This window comes from Lobosporangium transversale (assembly GCF_002105155.1).
Source record: "Lobosporangium transversale strain NRRL 3116 chromosome Unknown BCR41scaffold_9, whole genome shotgun sequence".
In the NCBI taxonomy this organism is placed as follows: Eukaryota; Fungi; Mortierellomycota; class Mortierellomycetes; order Mortierellales; family Mortierellaceae; genus Lobosporangium; species Lobosporangium transversale.
Window position 1 is genome coordinate 258,992 of NW_019028987.1, and position 26,587 is coordinate 285,578.

The following is a 26,587-nucleotide window of genomic DNA, read 5'->3' on the forward strand; positions in this document are numbered from 1 at the left end:
CAAGAAGATCACAAGGGGGTGCACTGGTTGGCATGCGCCTCACATAAGATCCAGCTTTGCATCAATAAGTCTTTGGAGCTATGCGAGCCCGCTAAGAAATTATTGGACAAGTGCCAAGATATTTCAGTTTTTTTCAGAGGCAATGCCGCGGCGATGTCTATCTTAGTGGAAGAACAGGAAGGCAAGGGTGCCAAGTTGCTGTCGAGGAACATTACAAGATGGAACTCCCAGTACAAGATGGCAAATAGAGTGCTACTTTACTCTCAAGCAATTTCTCGCACCTACCATCGCATGGAATCCTCCGAAAAAAGGGAGATAAGGTTGAAAGCAAAGGAATTAGAGCCAAACCTACTCGATCGTGATGAGGTCAAAGCTCTCCGTGAAATCATTCATATGATGACAGATGCAGTCAAATTCACTGAATGGGTGGGCAGTACCGACCATCCAAAACTGTCACAAATGTATGTGAAGTTGAAGGAGTTGCTACCGGACTCTCGCACATACGACACCGAGACGGCACAGGAGCTCTGGAGAAACCTTAACAGGCTTATCAATACGATGTGGGCCGTGGATGACATTCCCGATGTTATGCTCATATCGCTATTCCTGAACCCGGTGACCTTGAGTATCATTAAAGACATAATGACAACCAATGGTGACTCTCTCAGGAAGAAAGCTCTAGAGGTGACCAGAGATACAGCAAAAAAGTTTGCCGCCACCCAAGATGGAGCATGTTGGGATCAACTTCCTCTTTTGGAACAAGAATATTACCATTCGATAGTTAGTGTCGATATGGTATATTATGATGCGTCTATTTCAAGAACGCCGATGATGGACATCGCGCGTTTTGCTTTTACTCCTGAGCTTTACTGGAAGGAGCAAAAGGACAAGGGATTAAGAGGAATGGATTATATTGCTCCATTTGCACGAGCATACCTTTCTGTCCAGGCTACTTCCAATGATTCTGAAAGGTTATTCAGCAGAGCCGGATGGATCCTGTCTGCACGCAGAAACCGAATGACCAATCAAAACTTCCGTAACATCATATTTTATCACAGCTTTGTCTCTGCCCTGAAAAAATTACAGAGTTGTAGCAGTAGCAGCTAACTTTTTTATTAAAATAAAGGACTTCTATGGCAACGCTTAATTTCTAAAACAGATGCCAAACTATGGCTGACATCTTTTTTTAGGCATGTGCATATACAAAACTGACAAATGTTTGAATGAGGATTATCCATTCTGTAGCTGTGAGTAATCAAGCTTTTATTGATGCTCGAGATTCTAAAATAAATGCGAATGATGTCTGAGGTAGCAGTGCATGGAGGAGCACTTGGTTAAGCAAGTTAAATTTTAACAAGTATGCTGGAAAAATAAACCAGCATGCTGAAAAAAATTAACCAGCACGTGCTTGTTCTCAAAAATCGCTGCTGCTTCGCTTCCAGCTTAGATCACTGCTGGCACAAGTTCACAACCAACTGCCACCCCGTAAATGAGGAAAAGTTCAACATATTTCGGTCCTTTGTCCCTTCTGTGTACAGGAGCCATTGCGTGTATCTTTATCTTGATTTGGTTTCTTTTGAAGGATCTTCCTATTTTATTATAATAGCTGAAAATGTTCTGCTTCGATCAACCACCAAAGGACTGGCTTCTCTCTCAGCTTCAACCCTAAAACCTCAACCATTGATGACTGTCAGAATACCGTTGATATCAACGTTAGTCATTTTCGTGGAAAGGACCTAGACATTCTGGATTTGGAAGTTTCACCATCTTGGTAATCTGCTATCACTTTCAATAAGCAAGTCCCGATAGGTGATACTGACACGTCTATCACGTACGATTTCCAGTCCGTTGACATATTCGACTAGGTCTTTTGAAATACTATGCTTATAATCGTACCGACTCGAGCCGTTCATCACCACAAGCGAGCGACGAGCTACAGAAAGGCCGTTACAGGAAAATAAAAAAGTTAGTATGCAAGGGATATATAAGCTTTCGTGCTAAATGAAAGTTTTTTTTTTTTTTTTTTTTTTTTTTTTTCATACGCAGGTGAATTCGGTAAATATGGTTTTGTTCCTTTACGTGCTGGAATGTCATGACACAGTCAGATAACAACGATAATGCTGAAATAGTTGGTCCAAATATTCTGGGTGCATCCACATGGGGCATAATGCCTTGTCCTGCTTCATACTCGTTTACAATAATACTATTAGGACTTTTAGTATAAATCTGGTGGTCCAACAGTCGTTGTGTCAGGAAATTAAACATGGATGGCAATGCTTCCATGTCACCTACTACCCTTCTTTTATGCGAAATCATTAGGGTACAGGATTAGTTTCCTTCTTCAAGTTTGGAAAAATAACAAATAAATGCAAGTCTTATTACCGGAAGCGATAGCTAAATACACCACCGTAGTGCTGATGCCTACGCTTCATCTCTGGATTGGGTTCTACGCCCTGGCCTCCCCAAAGCCGAGCATCAAGTTGTTGAATCAGTAATGATTCTTCTTCCGTAGTAACAAACTCATGCAGCAGGTCTAAACCCTGTGGCATCTGTGTTGGATTGTCATTTGCCGGCATTTCTGAAATAGCTTTTCTTGTGTCTACTGCACTCTCATCTGCCTCCACATAATTGTTAGGTATTATAATGTGTGAATTGTCCATGAATAAGCAATTCAATTATGACACAAGTGATCAGTTTACAAAATTATAAAAAAGATAAGAAATTTTATATTTTATTCTTGATTTTCTTGATCAGATGAAGCTTCTACAAATCTCGTACACTAAGCAGCTCTGATGGCCCGTTATTGTCCAACATGTCTACTTTGTTGCTCCTGCAGCATCTGAATGAGTTTCTGGCAAATGTCCTAGTGCGCTCTTATCATCCTGATTTTGATGAGAATTGGCTGTAAAAAGCACACTTTTGAGCACCTGGGAGATCAAGCCATGGGTAGCCTCCACCGAGATCTTGTTGCTATCTCGTGTGATTTTGCCAAGCTGACTTTCCTCTTGCTTCTTCTTCTTATCCTTGGAGAATGAGGCTGCACCCCCCATTGCCATAGGCCCAAACCCTCCAGCACCCGTCCGCGACGCCATCGAAGCAGTCATCTGTAACTTTTCTGCTAGGTCTGACATTTGACGGGCAGCGTACTCGCGATTCTTTACAAAAAAAAAAAAAAAAAAAAAAAATACATCGGATTCAGAGATTCTTAATTTGTAAAAACAAGAAAAAGGCCAAAAAAAATCACTCCATCTTTTCCTGTGTGAACTTCATACCGACAGAAGAGGTGACTGTGAAAGTGTGTTGACCCAATATTTATTCCAGAGTTGGTCCAGAAGGTGCGTATCCAATGTCGACTTGAAGTGCGAAACTTCCAGAGGATAGTACTGTTTGCAATGAACTCCAAAATCTTCAATTTTATTCAAAGGGATTGTCTGGTACTCAGACGGACCTTCATCAGGAGCTTTATATCCCTCAGGGTAGGTGCGGAAGGCTCCGATTTCAACTTTGCCAGCAGAGATGGTTCTGTTAGGATCAATCTACGGTGATAATAGTGATGGCCATGTCAAAGCGAGAAAAATATTAAGTGTATTTGTGATAACAAATAGTATGTGCGGACAAAGTAAGTTCAGGTTGTGTAGGAAAATACTTACAACTACAGCCACGAAAGGGTCCTGAAACTTCTGGTTTTGCATCTGTGTGTTTACGTCAATTCCAGACAACCAGCAACCATACCCTGGATGTGAATGATACCAGCCGATAGCGTTCTCGAGACGGCCAACCTTGCAGTTCGAAAATAAGTATCGCGTTAAATGAACACACTCAAAACCATTTTGTGCATCATCTGTGGCCATATTTATAACTAAATGTATCAAAGTATAGGCTTACCTCCTTCATCTGTGTCACGTATTGGACCATGTACTCGTAACCTTCTACAGCAGCATTTACTCGAGTTTCTGTCCCTTCGACAGGCAAGGCAAAGGCATCCATGATGATTATGGTATTACCATGCACTTTACCCTGCATCATCCCCATGACCTCGATACTGCCTCCGGATCGTGCATGCATAACCTGTATATAATGAGATATGATATTGTGACTCAATAGAGTGCAGTGAAATACATATGCAGGGCAAACAGGCACGATCATAATGCTTCTCTTCCTACCATCTTAATCAAGGCAACTGCAGAGATTTTGATGTGTGTGAAATAGTGAGGACTATATCGGAAAATATCGATATTAGTCACTCTCTGTTTGATTCCATCAGTTTTGCTGCGCCAGCTAATTGCATGACGCGTCAAAATGTACATCGCAGGTTGAATTATATGTGAGCATGATTATTTAATAGTGACCTACTCCTCCTTCCACGGCGATTCATTGAGGATGCGCTTCTGCTCGGCCTCATCAAAATAATAAATCTGGTCCTGCTCTGGGTTGATGGAACGGATATTGTTGATGAACTCAAAGTTCTTTCGAGCATTGATGGCGTCCATAATAGCTAATGAATGGTGCAAGCCTAGCAGAGTAGGCGTTATTCCTTAGTATCCTTGTACTGAATGAAGAAAGAAGCTAGCGATGCACTGAGTTTATGAGTGTATCGGCGATTGAGACGTGTGCGTGTTTGTTTGAAAGAGCAAGAGCAAGAGCAAAGAAAGAAACGCAATGGTGGCAAAAGAACTTTCAGCAGATGGTCACATTTTTTTTTTTTTTTTTTTTTTGCATCTGCAAGCAATGGTCATGTCCGCACCACACTCATTTTCATTTCGTCAAACCTCACTCTTTTAAAACACATACTTAACATTTCTTTTCTACCTAGTCGCCAATTCTACTTTCAAGCTCCCTCCATATCTCAAGGTCTACAATCATCATCTCGCATTTCCTGTCACGTTTAATTTCCATAGCTGCATGTCTACAGATTCCAACACAGCATCGCTGTCTACAGGCCATTTGGAGGAAAAGAAGCCTCCAAATCACCCAATGTTGATTTTGGACACTAAGCTTGTTGAGACTAGCATGCCTGCTTCCCCTTCACCAACTTCGCCTGTCCCTGCGCCTGTTTTCACATCTGATTTTACCCAGGGTACAGCGACAATTAATGACGCTGGTGGGAGCGTGCAGATAGCGAACGGTGAGACGTCAGTCTTGCAGATTGAGCTGACAGAGACATCTCAGGTTGATAATGTTAATGATGGTAGCGAAGCAAGGTCACAACTAGTGTTAGAGCAAGTACTAGGCACCAGTACAGTAACAGCGGACACATCAATGAAATCAGCATCTTCTTCTACTCCCGGTGCTGCTGCTTCTGTTACCTCTGACAATGCTGTAATCAGATCTGGTCAGCAAGGACCTGTGCCGACTACTCTTTCCACCTATGCTCATTCAGAGTCGACGCCGATTCAGCATGGAGCTGATGAATGGCCTGAGACGCCACGTCAGTTCCTCGGTCGTCTTAAAGAAACAGTCTCCAAGGCAGAGCTGGGTAATATTCTGTCCAAAGGGTCAGATGCATTCCATCAAGCGGTGCTACGGCTTCATATGGAATCCTTTGACTTTCGGCGTGATCCAATAGACCTCGCCCTTCGGTATAAAGCTTCTTTCCTTTTCATAAAGATCTTCACTATGTCATTATGATTTTCAGCGGAGAAGAATCGCAGTTGAAAAGACGAAATCCAGTTTTATACTCATATTTTTTTTTTTTAAACGCATGGTGTTTCGTTTCTATCTAGGAAATTTCTCCTAGACTTCCATTTCCCAAAGGAAGCTCAACAAATTGATCGAGTTCTGGAAGCGTTTGCAAGCCGATACCATGCCTGCAATCAACATCTCTTCCGATCTTCTGGTAAAGCCCCGCAGCATCAGCGACAGATTTTATTCACTTCAAAACAACTACAAGCTGCGTTCTAATCTCATTTCCTCTTACTTCTAGATGTTGTATATACCATTGCCTTCTCATTAATGCTCCTTCATACCGACGCACACAATAATAATGTGCGCTATAAAATGACCAAGGAACAATACGTAAGACAAGCTAAAAGCATTGATGGAGTCAACACCATACCCGCTGACATCCTAGAGGTAAATCGCCTTTTATTGCTCAGATCGCTCAACTTTATTTATTTATTTATGTGATAGGGCAATCAACTTGCTCACTCTGCAGCTTCACTTTATTATATCTTATGCAGATCCTATACGATAATATAACGTATCTCAAGTTTGTTTATGCAGAGGACGATATGGATGTGGATGGACAGAGAATTGCAGAAGTACAATCAACGTCATCGAGCTCATGGTTTCCACGGCGTCGTACTGCAAGCACTCACCGAACAGACTCTTACAGCATGATTCGACATGTATGTGATCATCAATTCAACTCAGTTGCAAAATATCACTATTCTTGAAATGCAACCCTGTATTGAGTGCTTTAGAAGCTATGGGCAAAAACATCTAGTGAATGAGATAGTTTTTCAGCATAACTAAAATTTGCATTGTCCATTTATTCTCTCTTTTTTTTTTTTTTTTTTTTTTTTCAGGGGAGTATTGCACATCTTGCGCCAGATCTGAGTGATATTATTCCGTTTCGGTGGCCGTATTATTGGAAGGGAACAGTAGAAATGGTTGATAATGTGCAGATCAACAATCAGTTCACGCGGGCGCCACTTGTCACTGTTCCCGGCCTTCGCCTCAGGCTTCGAAGTCAAACACAACAACAGCAGCAACAGCACTTACACCTACAGTTTACTAACGCAGGATATGAAGGCACATACCCGCCTTTAGGATCTCGGTCTGCCGCACGACCAGATATTAAAGGCCATATGGACGACAGCGATATCAAGGAACAAATTCTACGATCAGATACAACCCTTAAGAGTGGAAACGAGATTACGAATTGGAGTGGAAAGGAGGATGAAGATACTGACGGATGTGCACAGCTTAGGATTGTCAAAAGCGGTATCCTTACGCGCAAGATTGATATTGAGAATGGCAAGAAGAGTTCTGTACGTGGTTGGAGAGATCTAGGCGTTATTCTTAGCGGATCTCAACTTTTGTTCTTTACAGACACTGCATGGTTTTATCAGCAACGGGCAACACAAGTGGGATTCAATCCTCAGGCACCACCTGAAGAGGATGGATATTTTGCACCTGAAGTTAATAGCACTAATCTTCCTCCTACGCCCCAAGCTCTGATATCAACATTCGATTCGATTGCTGTTGTGGATAGTAGCTATCAGAAATATCCTCATGTTTTTCGACTGGCTTGTCCAAATGGTAAACAATACCTATTTAGAGCGGAATCAGAGCACGAAATGAATGACTGGATGGCGAAAATCAACTATGCATCTGCATTTAAAACCGCAGGCGTGCGGCTCAGGAGCTATCGCGTCGCATGGGCGAAAGATGTCTACTGGATCAAGGATGAGCAAGGACGACACCAACTCAGGAGGAAGCAGAAGGATCCTTCAACTCCTAACACGCCTACTACACCTATGGAGCCGCTGGATGGAAGAGCACAATTGATCCAGGCGAAGATGAAGGATGTTGATAGGATGATCAATACATGTTCTGCTTCTTTAGCATCAGAACTCCGGCTCGCTAGGGGACTCGAGGTTATGATCCCTCTTCAGAATTCGACACGGCAAAAGATCGTACAGAGCGCTACTGTGGTTGGGAAAAGGTTGCGGCATTTAATGCTGGAGAGGACAAAGCTTGACTGCTTCCGAACCATTCTAGAGCGCGACTTGGCTGTTGTTCCTTCGATATATCATTCTCCTTGTGATAGTGATATAACAACGGGTGAACATCGAATGAACGACGACATGTTGGCCAGTTCAAGTGCACTTGGCGAAGCATCAGAATTTATTGAGCAGGGCTTAGGGAAATTCAGTAATCCTCTGTCGTTCAAACAACAGCAACAAAGTTGGTATCAGTCCGTTTCAGGGCTTGATGACAATATGGACCATGCTAAAGATGCTAAAGAAGAGGAGTACATTCTAGACACAAAAAACACCAGCCAGAGAAGCAACCACAGTTCCAAAAGCAGCTCGCGTCCCAGACTCAATCTTCCAGAAATCCAGAGATCTGTTAGCGAGGACACATTAGATGAACGTCATCGAGCTTGCACTATTAAAAATGTTGATATTCCTATGAGGCCTTCAGAGATACAAGCTGCTATCATTAATGCCGCGCGGGGGCATCATCGCCATCACCTTCATCACCACTATAATAACAATCTATCAAATCCGGACCTCAACCAGCTTCATGGAGAGGAAGACTCCAATAGTAGTGCATATTTATCTCCAGATCACATTAATTCTCAGCACACAACGAGCAGTCATACCAATATCTCCCCTTCTAGTCCAGCTTCAAGTATCAGCGGAGGCCATTCTTCGCATCTCTCACCCGAAAGTTCGATACCTCGATCGCGTGCACTTTCCATGCCCGGGCAACGGCCCAGTATGATGCCACGCACCGTCTCAATCTACTCGAGTAGTTCTCAAACAGCCAACAGATTGCGTCGTATTTTCGAGCAGGGGTTGGGACACTTTAAACTTAATTCTTCAACCAAGTCAACGTCAAGTTCAGCGCCTTCGCCTGTTGGTGGTGGATCATCATTGAAGACAAGTACCGCTTATCAATCTGATACGGATGAAGACTGATGATGTAGTCGTTATCACGTCAATGATTGCAAATTCGGATTATTCGAATAGGATAGATTTTAATGACCATCAAAGAATAACTTTTTTTTTCTCCTTCCTTATTCTCAATTACATCTATTTCCCTTCAGGGCCGCTTTCATCTATAGTATGATGTTTTCTGCTATGGCATATCCTATCTTTAAAGCATATCGAATATGATTTTGGAAGTCCAAAAAAAATAAAAAATTACCAGAGAGCAGATCTTTTTAGTGTGGTTTCTTAAGCTTGGTCTTGCTAGACCTCCATAAAACTTGGTGATACTTTGTTGAGGTGGCTAAAAGCTGTCACTAGACACTAGATGTAGTGAGCCTTTTATCTTCATTATTGATGCTTCGGATGTTTGCCACTGTAGTCAAATTAAGTATGAAATAAGGTGTACGCGAACGGACTCATGCCATTCATGAATGGTGGTAACATGCTTTGGTAATATGCTTATCGGCGGCTCTTCTGACATAAATATTGCATGTATTCATGAATAGGCGTTGGAAAAAAACTGAAGTACTATGACTTCGCAATTGAGTTTCACGTAGACTGTAAAAGGAAAGTTTGGGATTGCCGAATGAACTGGACACTCCCATTCTATCCTTCTTCTATAGCCCATCAAGGTCACCCGATTGCCCTTCAAAATATTGCAATTGGTATATTTATTCGAGAAAAACCATATTATTTTTATTTATGCTTCGAAAAGCACATTGTGCAGCAATGTCCAGTTAAAAGACGTCTCCACTATCCTATATGGCCTACCAGCCAAGCACCTTTAGCAAGAGCTTCTGACCAATCGCTCTTTTTTTATGTTGCCAATCAGCTCCTTGGAATCTCCACGAGTGACAAACAATTGATTCAAAAGTACAAAAAAAAAGTCATACATGATTCATGATACGAAATTTAGAAACACAGAAAAGAAAGCACACAATAATCGTACGACAAGAAGACACATTGTTACAGAATTTAAACACGTAGAGCGAGCGAGAAAGACGGTGAATCAGGATCAGAATCATAAAGCATTGGTAAACAAAAGTAAAGAAAAAAGAAAGAAAAAGAAAAAGAGAGGAAGCGAAAGAGAAGACACCGCTAGTGTGCTGAAGGGGCAGGCAGACCAGAATGCTGGGCAAAGGCTAAAGATGATAAACGTAACATAGTTGCCCTTCGGCTCCTGCATCCAGGGCATCCTTTAGTCCAGTGAGATACGAGTTGCACTGAGTGGAATCGGTACAAAGTTGTGGATATCAATTCCGCGAGAACTGAACTCGGCCTCAGCGTGGCGAGGAACTAGCATTGGGATAAGATCTGGACGGATCGATAGCTCTATAAACAGAGAAGAAGAAAATGTGACACGTATTCAAGTTAGTTATCAATCGAAGATAGACAGTGATAGGCACAACTATATCAACGACGATAGCCATCAATAAAAGAGTCGTACCAAGAGGAGTAAAGTTGAACAGAGGTGGAAGCTCTTTGCCATTCGGCAGCCTTGTTTCTGGGTTTCTGAGCTCGTCAAAGAAGGGATGAACCATAGCCTCAACGGGTGTAAATCTCCTAGTAGGGGTGTATTCAAGCAATCGCGAAATAAGCTCTAATGCCTCTGGAGGCGTCCTGGACCTGAAAATCTTGTTAAAAGGATGAGGTTTGATTTGAGGAAACTTGTGTTCCATATAGTTGGGATTCATAGTCTTGATCTGTTCCCTTGTAGGTGTCCCAAGTACTTTGATGATTTCGACTAGTTGATCGATGCCACTTTCACCAGGAAAAAGAGGCTGTCCTAACATCAACTCAGCCATGACACACCCTGTTGACCAAATATCTGTAATGTTAAATATGCAGAGAAATGTTAATAAACAAAAGCGAATATAGTTAGTGAGTTAACTGAAGGAAATAAATAAAATAAAATATGATAAAAGAGACCCTACGACATTGCCAACACATCCAGCTTTCTGCATGCTGTTTTGCTGATGGGTCTCTTTTTTTTTTTTTTTTTTTTTTTAAAAAAAAAAAAAAAAAAAAAAAAAGCATGAAAAGAAACGATATGCTACCGATGTTAGTTGTGTAGTTGGTTGCGCCAAAGATGAGCTCTGGAGCACGGTAGTAGCGCGAGCAAATGTACGACACGTTTGGTTCTCCGGCAACTAAGATCTTGGCACTAAACAAACGTCGAGTGAAATTTAAACATACATTAAGAGGGTTATTAGCTTGCTGAGTTGTAAATGGGAAACGCGGACAGGTGACACAACTCAATGCAACACAAACAGACAAACTATTCATTTTCCCCTTCTTTCTCCCGCATTAACAATCATCAATAAAAGAAGGATGGAAGGTGGGGTTTGAAAAATAAATAAATAAATAAATATTCATTTTGGCCTTTTGCTCTTCTGTACGGCTATGTGTGTGTTTATGTGCCAATGACATTTAGTAGATTCAACTTCAATCCCAGCCAGATCATGTGGCACATAAAAGAAAAATGGAGTGATGGACAGAAGACAGAAGAGAAAGGATCCTGCAATTCAAGGCGAATAATATACACAAACACAATTCCCGTACTCACGCCTCTCCCATGGTAACCCCATCACTGTCATATGCCGCATGATAACACCGGTGTCACACTACTCTCTCTTTTCCACCCACGCCTATTTATCAATATGTCTATTAATACTAGTATAATGACTCCAAGCATTATTAGGTATCCATACCTTCCGAAATCACAAAGCTTCAAAATGCCGGTTGTGGGATTTAGAAGCAAGTTTTGAGGCTTAATGTCACGGTGGCAAATGCCGAGAGTGTGAATGTATGCGAGACTCCGGAACAGCTGATACATATAGAGCTTGATCTGAAGCATCGGCATTGTCTGCTTACTCTTGGAGTAATGGCGTGACGCTCTGTATACCGTCTCAGGAATATACTCAAGCACAAGGTTGAGGAAAACCTCGTCCTTCTATTGAGTGAGATGAACAGGTAGCTTTAGGAATGCAGTCGGTCTCAATGACGATAAGATATCCATTTTTAAATTAACTTAAGTGTAATAATACCTTTTCTCCATTAGAATAAAAGAAAGCTTTAAGGTCAACAATATTTGGGTGTGAGACCAGTCTCATGATTTGAAGTTCGCGATTCTATCAAACGACATGATATGGTAGCATTGGATGCAATTTACGTTAAACTCATCAATCCGTACTGAAAAAAAGAATCCGACCCAACCAGGGAAAGGAAAAAAGTACCTTGAAGCGTTTGTCCTGAAGAACCTTTTTGATAGCAGCATCTTCGCTGCTGTTGCTGACCAGTTTTGCTTGAAAGACAACGCCAAAGGATCCATTTCCAATAACCTTGCAGTTTGTGTAAACAAGCTCCTGCGGTTCCCCAGACTTGCCATCATTGGCCATAACCTTGATAATCTTTGAAGGATCTGACTCGCCTGAGTCCATGTTATAAAAAAAAACGAGTCAGTCGTTTTGACCGATGGGAAAGCGCGTCGGACATGCATCATTCTCATCTCCTTTTGCACCAATATCTCTTACCACTAATCTTTACGCCATTGATGGGAGATGTTGAAGCCATAATTGAGTTGATTACGGAATATAAGATTTGAGTTGCGTGATTTCAGGAGTTGTTTGAAGGGTTGGTACGCGGGCAGAAGCACTTGAAGCAATAGACTGCTGACTGACTCTTATTTCAATTATTACGAGTGTAAAAAAGACAGAGAGGCGAGTTATAAAAAAAAAAAGGAGACAGAGGATGAGCGTATGTAGAGGAGAGAAGAAGGGGTGCGGGTGGGATGCGGTGCAGGAAGCCAAGCGCAGAGTGAAAATGATCGTTCAACTGATGAGAAATTGTTATTCGGGCGATAGATGAAATGAATAAAGTAATGGAGAAACAGGAGAGCTCAAAAAAAAAAAAAAAAAAAAAAAAAAAAAAAAAAAGACGTGTGTTGTGACGACAAAATAAGGGTAAAAGTATACATCATCCATATTTTTGGCCATCCATGAATCCAAGGTACATATGAGACAGCCATCCGAGCTGTAACCGTCAACCTTACATCACTCCCAACAATATTACTTTGCATCCCATTGTTACAGAGGGAAGAGAAAAAATCCGCACAAGAGAAAGCTGGACATGGCTGCAGCATAAAAACAAGATGCCCAATATTCAGTTTGACTTGACAAACAATCGAGCCACCCATGAATTTACAATAGCAATCATGAACAAAAATATAGCTTGATGTAGTGGCGTGCTTGCGATTCGCTCTATAAATGAATTCTCGAAGACAACTTCACGGATGCTGCAAGTGTGGCGTGTTATTGATCTTTCTGTGAAATGACTTACATGGGAATCCTTGTGAAGTAACGTGGTGTGAGTGAGTTGTAAAAGGAAGGAAACTTGTAAGGCGAAAGCTACTCACGTTTCATCATGGGGTCACATTTAAAATTATCACTCTTATGGTTATGTGCAGCCACCTAAACCCGGACCAAGTCTTCAAGGTCTCTAGATTGAAGAAAGTCATTATCCGAGCCAATTAGTCGAAGGGATACAACAGACAAATATTTCTTCCATCCTGTATGGCATACAGTTCGACACTTATGTTTCTATAAAAACGCGACGAAATTTCCCCTCAAACACTCCTTGTGGTGCACGCTGTAGCGTCCCAAAGCACACATCAGTAAGCATTCAGACATAAAGACTAACTCCAGACAAAACGCTGTCGCACAGGATCCATGGCTGGCAAAAGTTTTTTCTAAACTATGATCAGATGACGTTCTTCATCCCAGTGTAGTGTAAGTTCAAGTTCTCCGCGCGTCATTTTGGTATAATGGTTAGTTCAGATTAAGTTAAAAATATTGGTTAAAATGGCTGTGAGAATGTTCTGAAAATGCGGTACTGGCTAGTGCTGGCACTGTCTTTCCAAATACAAAGATATACGAGCTGTTGGCTTGTTTTTAGATAAAGCGTCTTAATCACACTTAATATGAGCAATATGAGCCAGCCATTTCATATCAGTTGCTGACATTTTTGACACGAGGGTGTGTCTGATGGCAATTCGTTTGAACAGTGAGATTTACTCGGGCGCTCAAGTATATACCTATTCATACACTCATTCAAACAGATGGAGCCTGAGAAATATTTTGCACAAGCTCTCCTCGCACACGACGCAGTAAGGAAGAAGAAAAAAAAGATTGACGCTGGAGTGCAAATGGATGGACAGATACCTTAATCTTTTAGGTCGGGCTAGGCGTTACGTATGAACTTCACGCTTTCCCCATTTTTAGAACATCTTTAATATTACAATGGTCAAGACTTGGACAAGAGAAGAGTATATTGAAGTTTCTGATATCCATAACTCACTGCAGTGATTTTCACTGGTGAATCTTGTACCGTGGCGCAAGGCTTTTTTTCAGTGACCGTCACTTAGAAAATTCACCATCGATGGTTTCTGGTATGGTGTGCCAAGGATGCACCACGATATTCTTGTATTAGAGTACATCGTACTACTATTTGTAGATCAGCGGTGCTTCGCACCAGTCAAGTTCACTGGTGAAAAAAAAAAAAAAAAAAAAAAAAAAGCACTGGCAAAACCACTGTTCCTGAGTATCTGCTGAAACGACAAAGGACAACTTCCACGAAATCTCTTTACCAAAACTTCCAGTCTCATTGAATACTACACCCTATGGTTCACTTTTTACGATGCGTGCATTAATAAAGAGGAGCTTAGAAAAACAGGCTCAACTGTTACCAAGCGGGGCTTGTTAAATCACCTAGCCGAGGCAAAAGTGTGGTAAAGCGATGGTTGAGCGATCAGCGGAGGCGAGAAAACACAACCAATGAAAGGGTGGTGATACAGGAGACCCACGCGATCCTCGTAGATTTAAAGCATCCATTCAGCGCAGACTCAGATGATATGATATCCTCTATTTCAGCCTTATAGTTCAGTACTTTCAAGAAGTGCTACACCATATCCTAATGCCAACTACGTGACAATCAGCTTCGGTGGACTTGAAGTAATCGAGCCAGAACTTGTAGAGGATCACCAAACTCTGTGCTCAGTACGTGTTGGACAACATCTTCAACGGGCATTTATCTGAAACACAGGATCAGAATCCTATATAGCACAGATGTTTGAAGCTTACATGAAAGTGAGCAGGAGCTCGTGTCTCTATTCTTATCTATATCAATGTACCTGATAGGTTTCTGCTTATGGTAAAGACTATGGCCGCATTGAAAGCGCTGAAGTATTGAAAGATCTATAAGAATGAACACACAGCTACGCAAAGTTAAATCAATGGCTCCTACCAGTTAACGCTTCTTTTTGCTTCCTAGTAACTATTTATGCATCTTCAGTTTACTTCATGATTGCATTTTTTTTTTTTCGAGCAGGTCTTCAACACAGTTTCGGAGGTGGCCGAAATTATGCCTATGGAGCAGGCAGTTTGGCTGTTACAATTTTTCAGCGGCGTTTTGTATCCTTTCTGAAAAAAAGATTTTTGGTTATTGTCCTCCAGAGCATGTTGCTAGTACGAGCTGGAAGGATTGTTGCCTGTGTAACAGCAAATCCTAATATGGTGCACAGCACAATGAATGTTAGACCTTGTCAGTGGATTCATAAATAAAATTTTCACCTTTTTTTTGTCAATTCTTGGCACCATGACAAACTACATTTCGTCCACGAATCCATTCCATCCAGATAACATGTCACGCTCATCAACTCTGTCAAGGGTTCTTATCCAATCGAATGTGCTGCACGTTTTACTCGCACATGCTCTCTCTACAGAAAAGGTAACTTTAAAGTAGGAGAAGTCATGCTCAGCAATCGCTTGGCATTATGTTAATGCTACAATTGTGAAATTATCGACGATATTAATGTTAATTACTGAATTCGATAGGAAGAGATTATGGGGATGCTTATGGGAGATTGGATAGTACGTTATGATGTATTAGTAGTTGAAAGCGAACGCGCTGTATGATGGTTGAAAGCTTAAGAAACTAAATTGATCATATTATAGAAGGAGGGCGCGACCGAAATAGCACGGGTAGAAGGAGTCTCACTTTTAACTCGATCCGAGAAACGCAAAGACCGAGTCGAGATCGGACCCGAGCAGCTTACTATGGCTGCTATTGAAGCAGAGGTAACAGCAGCCGTAGGTTTTTAAGATAGGCCGAAGTCGGTTTATTATTCGTTATTAACAACCTACTGCCTTGACATTTGATGCGCTACAGGAAATCACAAAGACAACTGGGAAAACTACACGTGTTATTGGATGGGTAAGTTTCGGTTGTGCTGTGTATGGCATTCTACAAAGGCTGGACACATTGAATGGTAAAGGCTCACATGGATCGGCTTAATCAATTCATGAGTAGTATCACAGCCACCCTCACATTACAGTATTCCCCTCTCATGTCGGTAAGGAGCATGGCCCTGTAGCATGTGCCACAATAATGTCAATCTATCGGAATATCAAATAGATGCTGAATCCCAGAATGCTGTACACTTTCGCTGTAGATCTTAGGACCCAGCTGTCGCAGCAACTCATGGACCAGAGGTTTATTGGCATGATTGTGTCTTGCTTCAACACAGATAGTGAGCTTGTAAGGATTGATTGAATTGTTGAATGCATCAGAATAGTACCTGCCAATAGGTACAACCAAAGACTATCAAACCAACTAAATATTGATGGATAATCATTTATGCTCCCCAAAGTCCAATAAGCTCCAAGTAACATGTTTTCAGTCGCGACCGGCAGATGGTAGCTCGTAAGTTTTAATCCTTCTCGCAAGTCCCATCAAAAGGGCCCATTAATAATTAATCGTCAGATAGAAAGCATACTCAGGCCGCGTCCTCCATATTTTCTAGTTGTCATCACATCAAGCTTCCATTTAGCATTCTCAACGAAAATCCACTCGAATCGCTTACTCTTCCTAAACTTCTTGAAATCTCAGAACGAATTTATGATGAGCAACGTCAATCGTTTTACAAATCAATACCGATGTCGACAATACCTTCCACGACTGCAAAGACGTCCTCGACCATGTCTTCTATAGTTAGATCCAATAGCAGCGTCACTAGTGGAGGCGGGAAGAGCAGTTCTGGGCGTGAAAAGGGTGCGAGAAGTTTCTTTTCTCTGTCCCCCACACGAACCTTCTCATTTTCATCACAATCATCACAGAAAGATCATGAGGGCGATACAGTCATGTCGCCATCGAGCGAGCACGAGTCGGATGACTTGGACTCAAAAAGGAACAGGAGTGACCGCGGCTCCATGGATGACATTCCGCAAGAGGAGTTGAGCACAAAGTAAATTTGATTTTCTTTTTACTTTTGTTTTATTGTCTGTGTTATGTTTTATATGTACTCAAACGAAGAACCCATATACATTTTAGATATATTCACAAGGCAATGTCATTACCAGAGCGTATGACCTTGATCCGGAATTCCGGTGTATATGTTCAATCGCTTGCTAGCCTTGTTGATAATCTTGTTGGCCCGACATTACAGATGCTTGTTGACCGTGAGCAGTACAATCAGTCTTTGGTATGGTTGTTTATTTTTATTGTCTATTGATTAGTAGCCATATTCTAGATTAAAGTCCTCACCCCGAAATATTTCTGCTAATATCTAGCTCGAATCCCTTCAGCTCCAGAAACAGGCACTTCTGCACCAGCTTAAGGCTCTTGGGCAGTTCCCCACCGGAAGCCAGAATCTCGTAGATCTTTCTGATACTTAAATAAAGCAGTATCATGATGTCATTCACCCATTTATTTTTTATTTTTTATTGGCGGTAAACCAATATTAATCTAAAACATTTTTCTGAATGTTCACACTGTTTCTTTGATTACACTTGGATTTACGTTTGTGCTCAAAGCTGAACCATTATCTTCGCCATTTGGCTTTACTGTAGTGGTTGACTCTAGTTCCTCGGCCCATGGATTTATGCTTGCAGCAATCGCACTAGCAGCTAATGACCTCGGGTCCGCTACTGAGAATCTAGAAGGTGTCGATCCTACTGTCGAGGACTTTGGGATAACGCCAGTGCTGTTTCTAGAAGACAAATTGGGCTTATTACCATCTTTTGGCTTTACTGAAGTAGGAGGAGCTGAAGATGAATCGGTACTTGATATTGAGTTGGCCAAAATAGGCGATAAGGAACCGTTGATGGTTGGTGGCAAAGAGATAGTATCAACGGATGCGAACCCAGAGGGTTCTGAGAACGATGCGGGTGAAGATGAGGAGCCGGGTTGAGAGGAAGAAGAAGAGGGAACGTACGATTGGTACAGCGTGAGAGTAGACATATTGCCAGACTGAGCACTGGAAGGTCGGGTTTCTTCGATTTGTTGACGCTCGAATTGGTAGATCTGTAATACGATCAAGGCTTCACTCTTTTCCAACGTCTTGGCAAGATCCAATGCCGTCTAAAGACATAAGTTTTGTTTAGCCATTACTGTCAAAGAATTTATGCTGATGTGCACCAGAAAGTCGTCACATACCTGATGGTTCTTGTTCCTAACATCATATCTGGCATGCTTCTTGATCAAATTGTTTAAGACTTTCTGATTATCGTTCGCGACCGCATGGTGCAATGCGGCCCAGCCCTCTCGATCGGTTGCGTTGATATCGCAATACCATTGAAACAAAAATTCTACTGCAACGTCGTCTCGCCTAATGATAGCTCGATGAAGGGCAGTCATCGATCCATGGTCCTCGTTGTGATGATCAATATTTGCACCCATCGCCAAGCATCTCAAAGCCTCACAGTAGTCTGACACATCCATGGCTTCCCAGAAAGCCTCATGTACAGACCGTGTCAGGAATTCCTTCGTGTCTGTCAAAAGGAACTCTTTTTTAATGTATTTTGCAATGATAAAACGCTCCTTCTCAGCCCTGGTGTACATGTATAAGACATAGCACAAGTATTGCATTAGAAAGCGTATTGCGGTTATTCCAGAGGTATTCGTAAATTGGTCAGGTCTTACCTATCTGAGTTGACAGAAACATAACGCTCTTCAATTCCGTTCAGAATTTCTGCTTCAAAGATGTTATTAGTCTTTTCATTTCCGAGTTTAAGCATGATCTATTGCGGAGGTTCAGAAGGGTTAAAACTACAGGTGACTATAGATGCAACAATTCGTACTGGAAATACCGATGGCTTAAAACTTACGCCCACAGTCTCCGTCTCCCACTTGTCCAGATTAAGAGAGCGTACTTTACTAACATGGACGCCTAGACTACGATGAATTCCAGAGCATTCAATGCACAGTACAGTTCCGTGGTTCACACTCGCCCACATTGGACCTAGTTGTCATGGAGCAATAATTATTTTATAAGCTCAAAAGGAAATAGCAATGATAAAAAAGAAAAAAGAAAAAAGAAAATAAACCACTAGGTCGACTCAGTATACTATTTTGCTTACTTAAAGATTTGCAGTCTGCACAGACTTCATTTCCTGGGATTTTGCGAACCTGCAGTAGCAATTGCTTATCTTGATCTGTATTCCCGTTTAAGTTGGGTGATCCATGCTGCGTGAAAAGAGATTCGCCACCTTCTTTGTAATTACCGAACCCTCGCACCTCGGGGGCCTGATCTGAATTATGTGCTGCTGTAATCGCATTTTGAAGGCAGCATACCCATTCCATCATTTCTTCCGCATTTTCCGCCTGGAAGTAATGAATGCTAAAAAGTGCGATCAGACAGTCGTGTTAATTCCTATAATAGTTTATAACAACTTTAAAATCAAGACGTCAAGCCTTACCGCATGGGCGAGATCACTTCGAATAAATGTGGCCGATCCCCGTTTTCGATAGTTTTAACAGTACAAACTCGCAAATTGATGGCCATACTTGCATCACTGTCGGATTTATTGACAGGGGCCCGGGTTGTCCATGTCAAAAGTTCACCTTCAATTTCGACATAGCGCCTACTCCACGATGCCATGACTCTTTGCGGTCCACGTTTATATAGATATCCTGACTTTGTAGTAGCATGTGTCCTAACCTCTGCGCTATTTCCGAATGGGCGAAGCGGGTAATAAATCTCATTCCCAACCTTATGAGCATATGCCATGTTAGTGTATGGATTGCCTCTCATCCTTTCATTTATGTATCTTATTTTTAATCAAATAACTAGTAGATGTCTTACATTCAAAGTCTCTTCTCTTAGGGCTTTAACAATTGGCTTTTCCTCCATAAACCGTGATCGAGCCTAATTTTCAACGAAACATGTTACAAAATTGTCACCTTACACAGGAGTATCAATGAACAGGTTCTACGGGTGGATAGTCAACTTACACTTTGAATATTCTCAGTGATAGTTGACATGGACGGCTCAGCGTTGCTTAAGACATCATGTCCTCGATGGTAGAAGGAGCTAAGGGTATACATGTAGGTGACAATCTAAGAGAGGTTCAGTATGGTAATCAAAATTGAATCGGATTCCACATGAAGTTCCTTTGCTGCCATCTCTTTTCTGATTACAAAGGTTTTGCTGAAGTATCCTTACATGTTCCGTAAACTCAAACTTTTCTTTGGCTTGAAGTTCGTTGAGTTTAATACAGTATTCCACGTATTCAACATGTAGCTTTTTTCTCGCATCGGCTACATCTTTAGATGCCTGGATTAAATGTAATATGCAGCTGTAAGATATCAAACTCAAGATAAATCAAAGTCCTCTACATTAGGAGCGAAGTAAATCGTATACCTCTGGGATTGACTGATCGCGCGTTTTCCTGGTCATGTAACGGTGAAGTGCCAGATCCACATCGTCACTGGCTTTGTGGAATGCCTTTCTGGCTTCCTTTTCGTTTTCCGTAAGGTTTGCGGTAAGGAAATATAGGATTAGAGAGACTTCGTCGCAACTAAAAGGTTGAGCGGATATGTAAGAAATCTAACTTGACTTACTCTAACAGGAAGTACCTCTTGGTTGAGAAATGTCTCCAGTGGCTCAATAAACATTTGTGATATTTGAGTGTTCTAAAGGAGCCATTATAAAAAAAACTTAGATTGTCTTGTCTACCTCTTTTTTAATGAGTCCCGATCATGTTGCATACCATCATTGATCTGTTTCTCTCCAAATCTTGAATAGCGCGGGAGAACGTCTCAATCGATTGGGCTAATGAAGTAAAGGCCAAAAGAATAAAATGAGATTGCTGTCACACAAGAAAAATAGCAGTTGACTGTCACATTAAATTAGATCTACGACGGGTTTGGCGGTATTGAGGGAAGAACTTACTAACAAGAAAGTCATGGCCCCGTCGAGACTGAGCGATGGCCATCATCTCCTCAGCTATCTGCAGTTGCTTGGTGCTGTATTCTATGCGGCGATAGGCGTGTAACACAGTTATAAAGAGTCAAGATGAATGAAGTTCCTGGCGCTTGAAACCAAATGCTAACAGCTATGGTGACCAAAATGGAGCTTTATTTTTACCTTCAGCCAGTTCAACACTCGTTTTGGAAAGTTTTAATAATGACCTGACAGTAGTCTCGAGTGCAAGCACAGCATCTTCATGGTCTATGACCTGCTTGCGGAAACTAGGTGTGTCCTCTCTGCACGCCTTCAGTTCCAGTACATTCATGTTGGTTGTGGTGGATGATGACAGTGGACAATGATGGGTTCTCGAGAAAAAGGGTTTTTGGCGGAAAGAAAGGAAAGAGTTCAGCTCTAAAGGTTTCGCTGAGGTCGAAGATGGAATGTTTACTATATGTCAGTGTAAAATGTGTGTAGAAAAAAATGATGCTCGTCCCTATACAACCGCTCACAGGGACCAATTTGATTGAGTACTTTTTCATGCATCTTCCTGCATACTCTGAATTGCTCTCAAGCCACTTTGGTAACACTTGCTATTTGTAAGATCTCTTGTTTGCACATCATCCTTCCCATCACTGTCCGTGGCGGTTCATTTTCATCGCGCCATAGAACCATAGAGTACATTCAGCAATAGTATCGGAAGAAGCAAGACAAATGGGCTTGCTCAGTCGCCTCTCAAAGGCGAAGAGACGGCAAATGTTTGGTCATTTTGTCCTTTACACCATGCCAATACTCAGGTCAGACATTACATCATTAAAAAGAAGAATGGAAGAGCATACACTCTGCACGCAGCGTGTGAATATCGTAATCTTCAAAAGTAACACGGCCGTCTGACTCTCTATCGACAATGTGGATCGTGTCGATCTCCTAGCTATGCAATGGTGGCAGTATCGTTTTTGTGGTTGCTTGCCCTGCCACACCGGAGCTATAGTAAAGTGACATATATTTCAGAGAACGCCTTGCAACCAGGAGCTGTAAGTATGCTATGACTATTCAATTTATCTACAAGGCTCTCGAACTTCAAGGTTATTCAATAATAATTAATGTCCATCCACGATCTTTCTGTCGTATTAGGCAAACGTTCAATTTGATTGGAATGATTTTGTAGTTGCCGAAGCATATCGTCAGACTGTTAACATTATATCTGAATTGCCGCCTCTAGAGTATGTTTGCAACTTCACGTCCTCTGTATTGCTTCGGGCTTCAGGAAACCTCTATAGTTATCTTTATGGATCTTTTATTGACTAGGTTGTATTCTTCGAATATGGTATATTATAATAGACGTGCAGAGGCGCTACGAAGAGAGTTCGCGCAGGTTGGACTCAAGTCGGCAACGCAAAATTACACATTGCATACTAGCACTGTCACTAGAGTATGTCACGAGTATTGGGGTGCTACGGCTAACCAGACTGACTTTTACATCCATGTGATAAGGGTTGGTTCTGATTAATTTTAACTAAACATCGTTATCCCAAACACAGCATGGTGTCAACACATATGCTATCTTTTACGCACCTAGATCAGATGGTACTGAGGCCTTGATTCTGAGTGCGCCATGGAAATCTAGAAATCCAAAATGTAAGCACCGCCCTGCAGGGTTTCTGAAGATGTGTCCAGTTTTGTTAAGGAGGGAGAACTAATCTGTTAATCTGTTATACTTTTCTGTAGTCACAGCAAATACCAATGGTGTCGCTATGTTGCTCGCTCTTGCAAAAGTATTCAAACGTATGTTATCAACGTGATCTATCAATATTGTCTATTTGGTCTCGGTATGAATTTGCGTGTATCCAACCCTAACATTGATGATGGATTTCAACTCTTTAAAACTTGCAGGTGGCTCTCACTTTTCCAAGGATATCATTTTTGTTATATCGGATGGCGATACAGAGGGGCTCCAGGCATGGCTCAAAGCATATCACGGAAATGAGGAGAGGACAAAGAGTAAGTCATTGCCTATGAGATTTGTAAAATTTCGTAATGCTTTATTAGGAAGGGCATTTGCTCATGGACCAGCCGTATCAATGTCTATAGCCCGTTTTGAGGAAACACTGCACATCAGAAGTGGGGCCATCCAGGCAGCACTAAATCTTGACTTTGCTGGTACCGGGGATTATAATGTCCTAGGCATCTTTTTCGGTAAGTTATTTGTAGTAGGAGCCAAACGGGATGGTTTCTTCCCATGCTAAAATTTTGACTATTTTCTTCTGATATCACCCTTTTGTATGGCATTTTTAGAGGGTGTAAATGGCCAGTTACCGAACCTGGATATGATCAATACAGTTGTAGAGATTGCAAGAGGAAAAGCCCCTGTAGAAATAACTTTGCACGATGATATTATGCCTTACACTGAGAGTATGCCAAGGAACTACACGAATTCGCTCAATAAGATGTTTTACATGATGAAGTATCAAGCTGCAGGAACTCCCACAGGCAATCATGGAGTCTATTTAAAGTATGTGTTAAGGACAAACACGAAATGCGGTTTCAAGCAAGACTAGCAATAGGCTTTGTTTTATCGAATTGACGGGAATGACTAAACTGTGTTGTAGGTATAAGATTGATGCAATCACCTTGTATGGTTTCGACAAGCCAGGATGGCCTTCTCCGCGATACAATCTTTTCCGCCTTGGCGCGTAAGCTCATATCTTCGTATTGCATAAGGCTTCTAATTTGGTATATATTATCAATGTATTCTAACTACTACCTCTTCCTGATCTTCATTAAAAAAAAAAAAAAAAAAAAAACTTTGATCACATTTAGTGTTGTCGAATCCACTGTCAGAAGCTTAAATAACTTATTGGAGCATCTTCATCAGTCTTTCTTCTTTTATCTTCTCAGTGGAGTGCGGCGTTACACATCGATTGGGTTATATATGCCTCCCATTATTATCCTTGGCGTCAGCTTCATTTTGCAAGCGCTCTCACTTTGGGGCATATCGAGTGATCTTCCATTGGAGCTTAAGGTCCTGTCAGAGGCTAAGGCTACTGCAATTGTATTGCCATATTCACGTAGAAGCAGGAATCTGAGGGTTGCTACAACTGTAGTGAATCTATCCTTCATTACGGGGTACGGCACCTTCTATTTGTTAACCACGAATTTGGGGTTCCCTGGAGAGGTAGACAAACAGCGAGTGCTCATGAGAATGGTGGTTCAACTTGATTTTAGGAAATCATTTTATAAAATAATTTTACCTACTCACTCATTTAATAATTCCTTTAATATAGACACCTTTGATCAAGCTTATCGCAAGCGTGGGTATTTGTAGTACGCTTGTTTTCTCAGCTGTGTCAACTGCTCATATCCGTCACCGTGTTCTTAAAGAAAGGCAGATCAAAGCAAACAGTGCAGATAAAACTCCAGAGAAGAATATAGCTGAGCTTATCCCTGCAGCAGACTGGATCATACTCAAAACATTCATCCTAGCGCTCTCTGCCTTGTTCGTTACCACTTTGTCTGCCTTGAACTTCAGTCTTGCTGTCTTTATCGGCACCACCATCGTTCTGCCTTACAAATTTTTCAGACCTTGCAGCAAAAGATTCCTTTCTGCTGTCCAAGCAGCTGTATTAGTGATGATATCGCCTCCAGGATTGTTATTCGCAACTGCTTGGTGGTTCTCCAAGGATGTGGGGCTGATTCTGAGTTGGGCAATAGAGGGATATGAGGTGTTAGGTACGTGGTTACTTCCAACGCTTTGCTGCATTTATTGGCCCATCAATCTAGCGGCCATCGTCATGGTCCTGTTACCAGTGTCCTAGGAACCAAGACAAGCTCTCAAATAAAGCATTGGCAGGAAAAGAAAGAAAATTATGGCAATGCATTGTTGATAAAGTTGTATTTAATGCCATGACACTGTTTATAAGGAATATTTTAAAACAATGCAATCTTGGTCAAGCCAGATCGAATCCTCTCATCCAGAACCTTCAATCCCAGCATTTTGAACAGATCAACGCGAATTTCATGAATATCTAGTAACGTGCGTCTCTTGGCATCTTTATGACAATCTAGTAGCACGAGCTCTAGCCTATCGAGGTGAAGTGCTCCTAAAAATTGATTGTAATATCGTAGTAATAATTTTTTTTTTTTTTTTTTTTTTTTCACAAAATAAAAAAATAAAAAAAAAGGGTCAGCATTGCACAGCCATAGCTCGAAGTATAGACAAAATCAATCTTTATGTATAGAGAGGAAGATGGAAGCTTCATTTTACCATCCGAAATCAGCTTATCGATACGATTTGGCGTGCCCACACAAATATGTGTGCAAGTGTTCTTCAAGAAATTCACCTGCTCAGGGACCTTGAAGTGCTTTGCGAACAGCTTACCCACTTTAGCAGCCTCAGTAAATAATGGTAGTGCTCTGATAACATCTACTGATCTAATGCCACTTGCAGATACAATCAATACGACGGGAGAGCCCTTCGGCAAGTCTTTAGAGGTCTCCAGGGGCTTCTTGTTCTTGGTGTCTGTCTTTTTGCTTTTACTGTTATCCTTTTGTTTCCCATCTTTTCCGATCTTGCCATGTATATTATCCTTGGTAAAAGCTGTATTAGCATCCTTAATAAGGAGTTTGGATTTCCAGTCCGCGACTGCAAATTTGAGAAATGACTCTAAGTGAACAAGAGTGTGATCCAACGCAAAGCGTGAAGTGTCTTTGATTGAAGACTCCGGTATTCTGCGTTCCTCGAGTTCAAAAGATGACAGATTCTCAAGCGCTTGCTTCTGACTATCGTTCAAGATTTCGAACTGAGAGGCATGGGGTCGTTTTCCCAGAGGAATATTGTTCTCTTCAATCCTTGCCTTCTTTAGCTATTTATGCGGACGTAGAAATAATCAATAGAAATCTTTATAGTTAAGATATCTATCAAACAGACAACGAGTGAATCAATAGGACATGGCCCTACAAAATATGTATACCTTGTTCTTTTTCTTCTCTGGAGTACCACCAACTTTGCGTTTTGATCCAGCACTAAGCGACTTGTTACCACCATCATAATCTTCTATTTCTGAGTCGTCAAATCGCTCCCCTGCACCCTCACCATCGCTCAGATACTCGAAGTCATCCTCAAGAGTGTCGCCTGATTCCATGTGCTTGGATTTTGACATTGTTACTTGAAATGAAGTTGTGAAAGAGAAAAAAAGAATGCGAGTGATTGTTTTTTTTTTTTTTTTTTTTTTTTTTTTCGAGCAGTCATTCACAACATGGCAAAACATTTTTAATGACGATCTTTTAATTTTATTGAATTTCATAATCTATAAATATAGTATGTACTGTTCTTTTCGCATTCGTACAATATCGACACTCCATACACACTCTCCTAATGCCCTAAACAAAAATATAAAATTGGCGTCAGTTTGGTGCATCCTTTTCTCGCTTACATTAATACATATCACAATATTCATAAGGTGTTATTGCTGATATTGCTCAGACAGCATCCAAAAGGGCGCGTATTGATACCATTGCCATTGGTGTGCACGAGGTGGGTCGGTCCGCATGAAAACGGATACCTCTGCGTTCACCGACCAACGGTAATTCAAGCTTTACATCAGTGCAAGGATAAGCAACGACATATAAAATATCAGATAAAGGAGAAGCGCCTTACCTTTAAATTGAATGAACAAGATGAGGA

The 26,587-nt window shown here is 41.4% G+C and overlaps 9 protein-coding genes across 9 annotated transcripts; 3 read left to right on the forward strand and 6 right to left on the reverse strand.

The window, feature by feature from the left end:
- Positions 1-1,793: 1,793 nt before the first annotated feature.
- On the reverse strand, positions 1,794-2,540 carry BCR41DRAFT_293531 (hypothetical protein; the record flags this gene model as incomplete). The annotated part of the gene is made up of 3 exons (XM_022020387.1): positions 1,794-1,933; positions 2,043-2,299; positions 2,383-2,540. Coding segments are annotated over 3 exons (555 nt in total), but the record flags the coding sequence as incomplete, so codon positions are not given.
- Positions 2,541-2,735: 195 nt separating this feature from the next.
- On the reverse strand, positions 2,736-4,694 carry BCR41DRAFT_349061 (Mov34/MPN/PAD-1 family protein). Its single transcript, XM_022023400.1, has 6 exons — positions 4,354-4,694; positions 4,164-4,215; positions 3,886-4,068; positions 3,651-3,779; positions 3,273-3,536; positions 2,736-3,155 (listed from the first exon to the last, which is right to left on the reverse strand). The coding sequence occupies exons 1-6, from the start codon at positions 4,488-4,490 to the stop codon at positions 2,817-2,819; spliced, it is 1,104 nt and encodes a 367-aa protein (XP_021883546.1). The 5' UTR covers positions 4,491-4,694; the 3' UTR covers positions 2,736-2,816.
- A 42-nt stretch (positions 4,695-4,736) lies between these two features.
- Positions 4,737-8,890, forward strand: BCR41DRAFT_420300 (hypothetical protein). The gene is made up of 5 exons (XM_022029879.1): positions 4,737-5,579; positions 5,724-5,836; positions 5,924-6,072; positions 6,180-6,347; positions 6,528-8,890. The coding sequence occupies exons 1-5, from the start codon at positions 4,903-4,905 to the stop codon at positions 8,649-8,651; spliced, it is 3,231 nt and encodes a 1,076-aa protein (XP_021883547.1). The 5' UTR covers positions 4,737-4,902; the 3' UTR covers positions 8,652-8,890.
- Positions 8,891-9,861: 971 nt separating this feature from the next.
- Positions 9,862-12,236, reverse strand: BCR41DRAFT_377090 (Pkinase-domain-containing protein; the record flags this gene model as incomplete). The annotated part of the gene is made up of 7 exons (XM_022027083.1): positions 9,862-9,995; positions 10,111-10,491; positions 10,721-10,827; positions 11,375-11,616; positions 11,711-11,794; positions 11,900-12,093; positions 12,197-12,236. The coding sequence occupies 7 exons, from the start codon at positions 12,234-12,236 to the stop codon at positions 9,862-9,864; spliced, it is 1,182 nt and encodes a 393-aa protein (XP_021883548.1).
- A 3,035-nt stretch (positions 12,237-15,271) lies between these two features.
- BCR41DRAFT_333713 (JAB1/Mov34/MPN/PAD-1 ubiquitin protease-domain-containing protein) lies at positions 15,272-17,420 on the forward strand. Its single transcript, XM_022021904.1, has 10 exons — positions 15,272-15,446; positions 15,554-15,589; positions 15,674-15,796; positions 15,888-15,932; positions 16,029-16,071; positions 16,171-16,256; positions 16,369-16,421; positions 16,522-16,962; positions 17,049-17,199; positions 17,288-17,420. Exons 1-10 carry the CDS (start codon positions 15,315-15,317, stop codon positions 17,390-17,392), a joined length of 1,215 nt encoding a protein of 404 aa, XP_021883549.1. The 5' UTR covers positions 15,272-15,314; the 3' UTR covers positions 17,393-17,420.
- BCR41DRAFT_420303 (hypothetical protein) lies at positions 17,411-21,408 on the reverse strand. Its single transcript, XM_022029880.1, has 14 exons — positions 21,085-21,408; positions 20,890-20,970; positions 20,708-20,769; positions 20,559-20,630; positions 20,359-20,454; positions 20,161-20,271; positions 19,950-20,054; positions 19,801-19,863; positions 19,415-19,707; positions 19,076-19,335; positions 18,824-18,957; positions 18,639-18,736; positions 18,153-18,546; positions 17,411-18,077 (listed from the first exon to the last, which is right to left on the reverse strand). The coding sequence occupies exons 1-14, from the start codon at positions 21,230-21,232 to the stop codon at positions 17,484-17,486; spliced, it is 2,511 nt and encodes an 836-aa protein (XP_021883550.1). The 5' UTR covers positions 21,233-21,408; the 3' UTR covers positions 17,411-17,483.
- Positions 21,239-25,003, forward strand: BCR41DRAFT_349069 (Gaa1-like protein). The gene is made up of 12 exons (XM_022023401.1): positions 21,239-21,701; positions 21,836-21,938; positions 22,039-22,127; positions 22,246-22,336; positions 22,446-22,542; positions 22,633-22,689; positions 22,798-22,905; positions 22,996-23,100; positions 23,200-23,416; positions 23,514-23,597; positions 23,725-24,079; positions 24,189-25,003. The coding sequence occupies exons 1-12, from the start codon at positions 21,619-21,621 to the stop codon at positions 24,717-24,719; spliced, it is 1,920 nt and encodes a 639-aa protein (XP_021883551.1). The 5' UTR covers positions 21,239-21,618; the 3' UTR covers positions 24,720-25,003.
- BCR41DRAFT_302095 (U3-containing 90S pre-ribosomal complex subunit-domain containing protein) lies at positions 24,832-25,730 on the reverse strand (the record flags this gene model as incomplete). Its single annotated transcript, XM_022020653.1, has 3 exons — positions 24,832-25,004; positions 25,169-25,415; positions 25,548-25,730. Coding segments are annotated over 3 exons (603 nt in total), but the record flags the coding sequence as incomplete, so codon positions are not given.
- Positions 25,709-26,120, reverse strand: BCR41DRAFT_244996 (hypothetical protein). Its single transcript, XM_022020149.1, has one exon. It carries the CDS (start codon positions 26,061-26,063, stop codon positions 25,842-25,844), a length of 222 nt encoding a protein of 73 aa, XP_021883553.1. The 5' UTR covers positions 26,064-26,120; the 3' UTR covers positions 25,709-25,841.
- Between the last annotated feature and the right edge of the window lie 467 nt (positions 26,121-26,587).

What these genes read in the sequence shown, in the direction of transcription:
- BCR41DRAFT_349061 (XM_022023400.1), bottom strand. Translation starts at nt 4,490, where the DNA reads ATGGACGCCATCAATGCTCGAAAGAACTTTGAGTTCATCAACAATATC. An exon ending in ACCCTTTCGTGGCTGTAGTT is followed by an intron (nt 3,537 to 3,650) that starts GTAAGTATTTTC and finishes TTATCACCGTAG; the next exon opens with ATTGATCCTAACAGAACCAT. An exon ending in CACAGTCACCTCTTCTGTCG is followed by an intron (nt 3,156 to 3,272) that starts GTATGAAGTTCA and finishes TTTTTTGTAAAG; the next exon opens with AATCGCGAGTACGCTGCCCG.
- BCR41DRAFT_420300 (XM_022029879.1), top strand. Translation starts at nt 4,903, where the DNA reads ATGTCTACAGATTCCAACACAGCATCGCTGTCTACAGGCCATTTGGAG. An exon ending in ACATCTCTTCCGATCTTCTG is followed by an intron (nt 5,837 to 5,923) that starts GTAAAGCCCCGC and finishes TCTTACTTCTAG; the next exon opens with ATGTTGTATATACCATTGCC. An exon ending in CTTACAGCATGATTCGACAT is followed by an intron (nt 6,348 to 6,527) that starts GTATGTGATCAT and finishes TTTTTTTTTCAG; the next exon opens with GGGAGTATTGCACATCTTGC.
- BCR41DRAFT_333713 (XM_022021904.1), top strand. Translation starts at nt 15,315, where the DNA reads ATGACAAACTACATTTCGTCCACGAATCCATTCCATCCAGATAACATG. An exon ending in TCAACACAGATAGTGAGCTT is followed by an intron (nt 16,257 to 16,368) that starts GTAAGGATTGAT and finishes TGCTCCCCAAAG; the next exon opens with TCCAATAAGCTCCAAGTAAC. An exon ending in AGCAGTACAATCAGTCTTTG is followed by an intron (nt 17,200 to 17,287) that starts GTATGGTTGTTT and finishes GCTAATATCTAG; the next exon opens with CTCGAATCCCTTCAGCTCCA.
- BCR41DRAFT_420303 (XM_022029880.1), bottom strand. Translation starts at nt 21,232, where the DNA reads ATGAATGTACTGGAACTGAAGGCGTGCAGAGAGGACACACCTAGTTTC. An exon ending in AGAGAAACAGATCAATGATG is followed by an intron (nt 20,631 to 20,707) that starts GTATGCAACATG and finishes TGGCTCCTTTAG; the next exon opens with AACACTCAAATATCACAAAT. An exon ending in TAAGAGAAGAGACTTTGAAT is followed by an intron (nt 19,708 to 19,800) that starts GTAAGACATCTA and finishes TATGCTCATAAG; the next exon opens with GTTGGGAATGAGATTTATTA.
- BCR41DRAFT_349069 (XM_022023401.1), top strand. Translation starts at nt 21,619, where the DNA reads ATGGGCTTGCTCAGTCGCCTCTCAAAGGCGAAGAGACGGCAAATGTTT. An exon ending in TGTCCTAGGCATCTTTTTCG is followed by an intron (nt 23,101 to 23,199) that starts GTAAGTTATTTG and finishes TGGCATTTTTAG; the next exon opens with AGGGTGTAAATGGCCAGTTA. An exon ending in AATCTTTTCCGCCTTGGCGC is followed by an intron (nt 23,598 to 23,724) that starts GTAAGCTCATAT and finishes GATCACATTTAG; the next exon opens with TGTTGTCGAATCCACTGTCA.
- BCR41DRAFT_244996 (XM_022020149.1), bottom strand. Translation starts at nt 26,063, where the DNA reads ATGTCAAAATCCAAGCACATGGAATCAGGCGACACTCTTGAGGATGAC.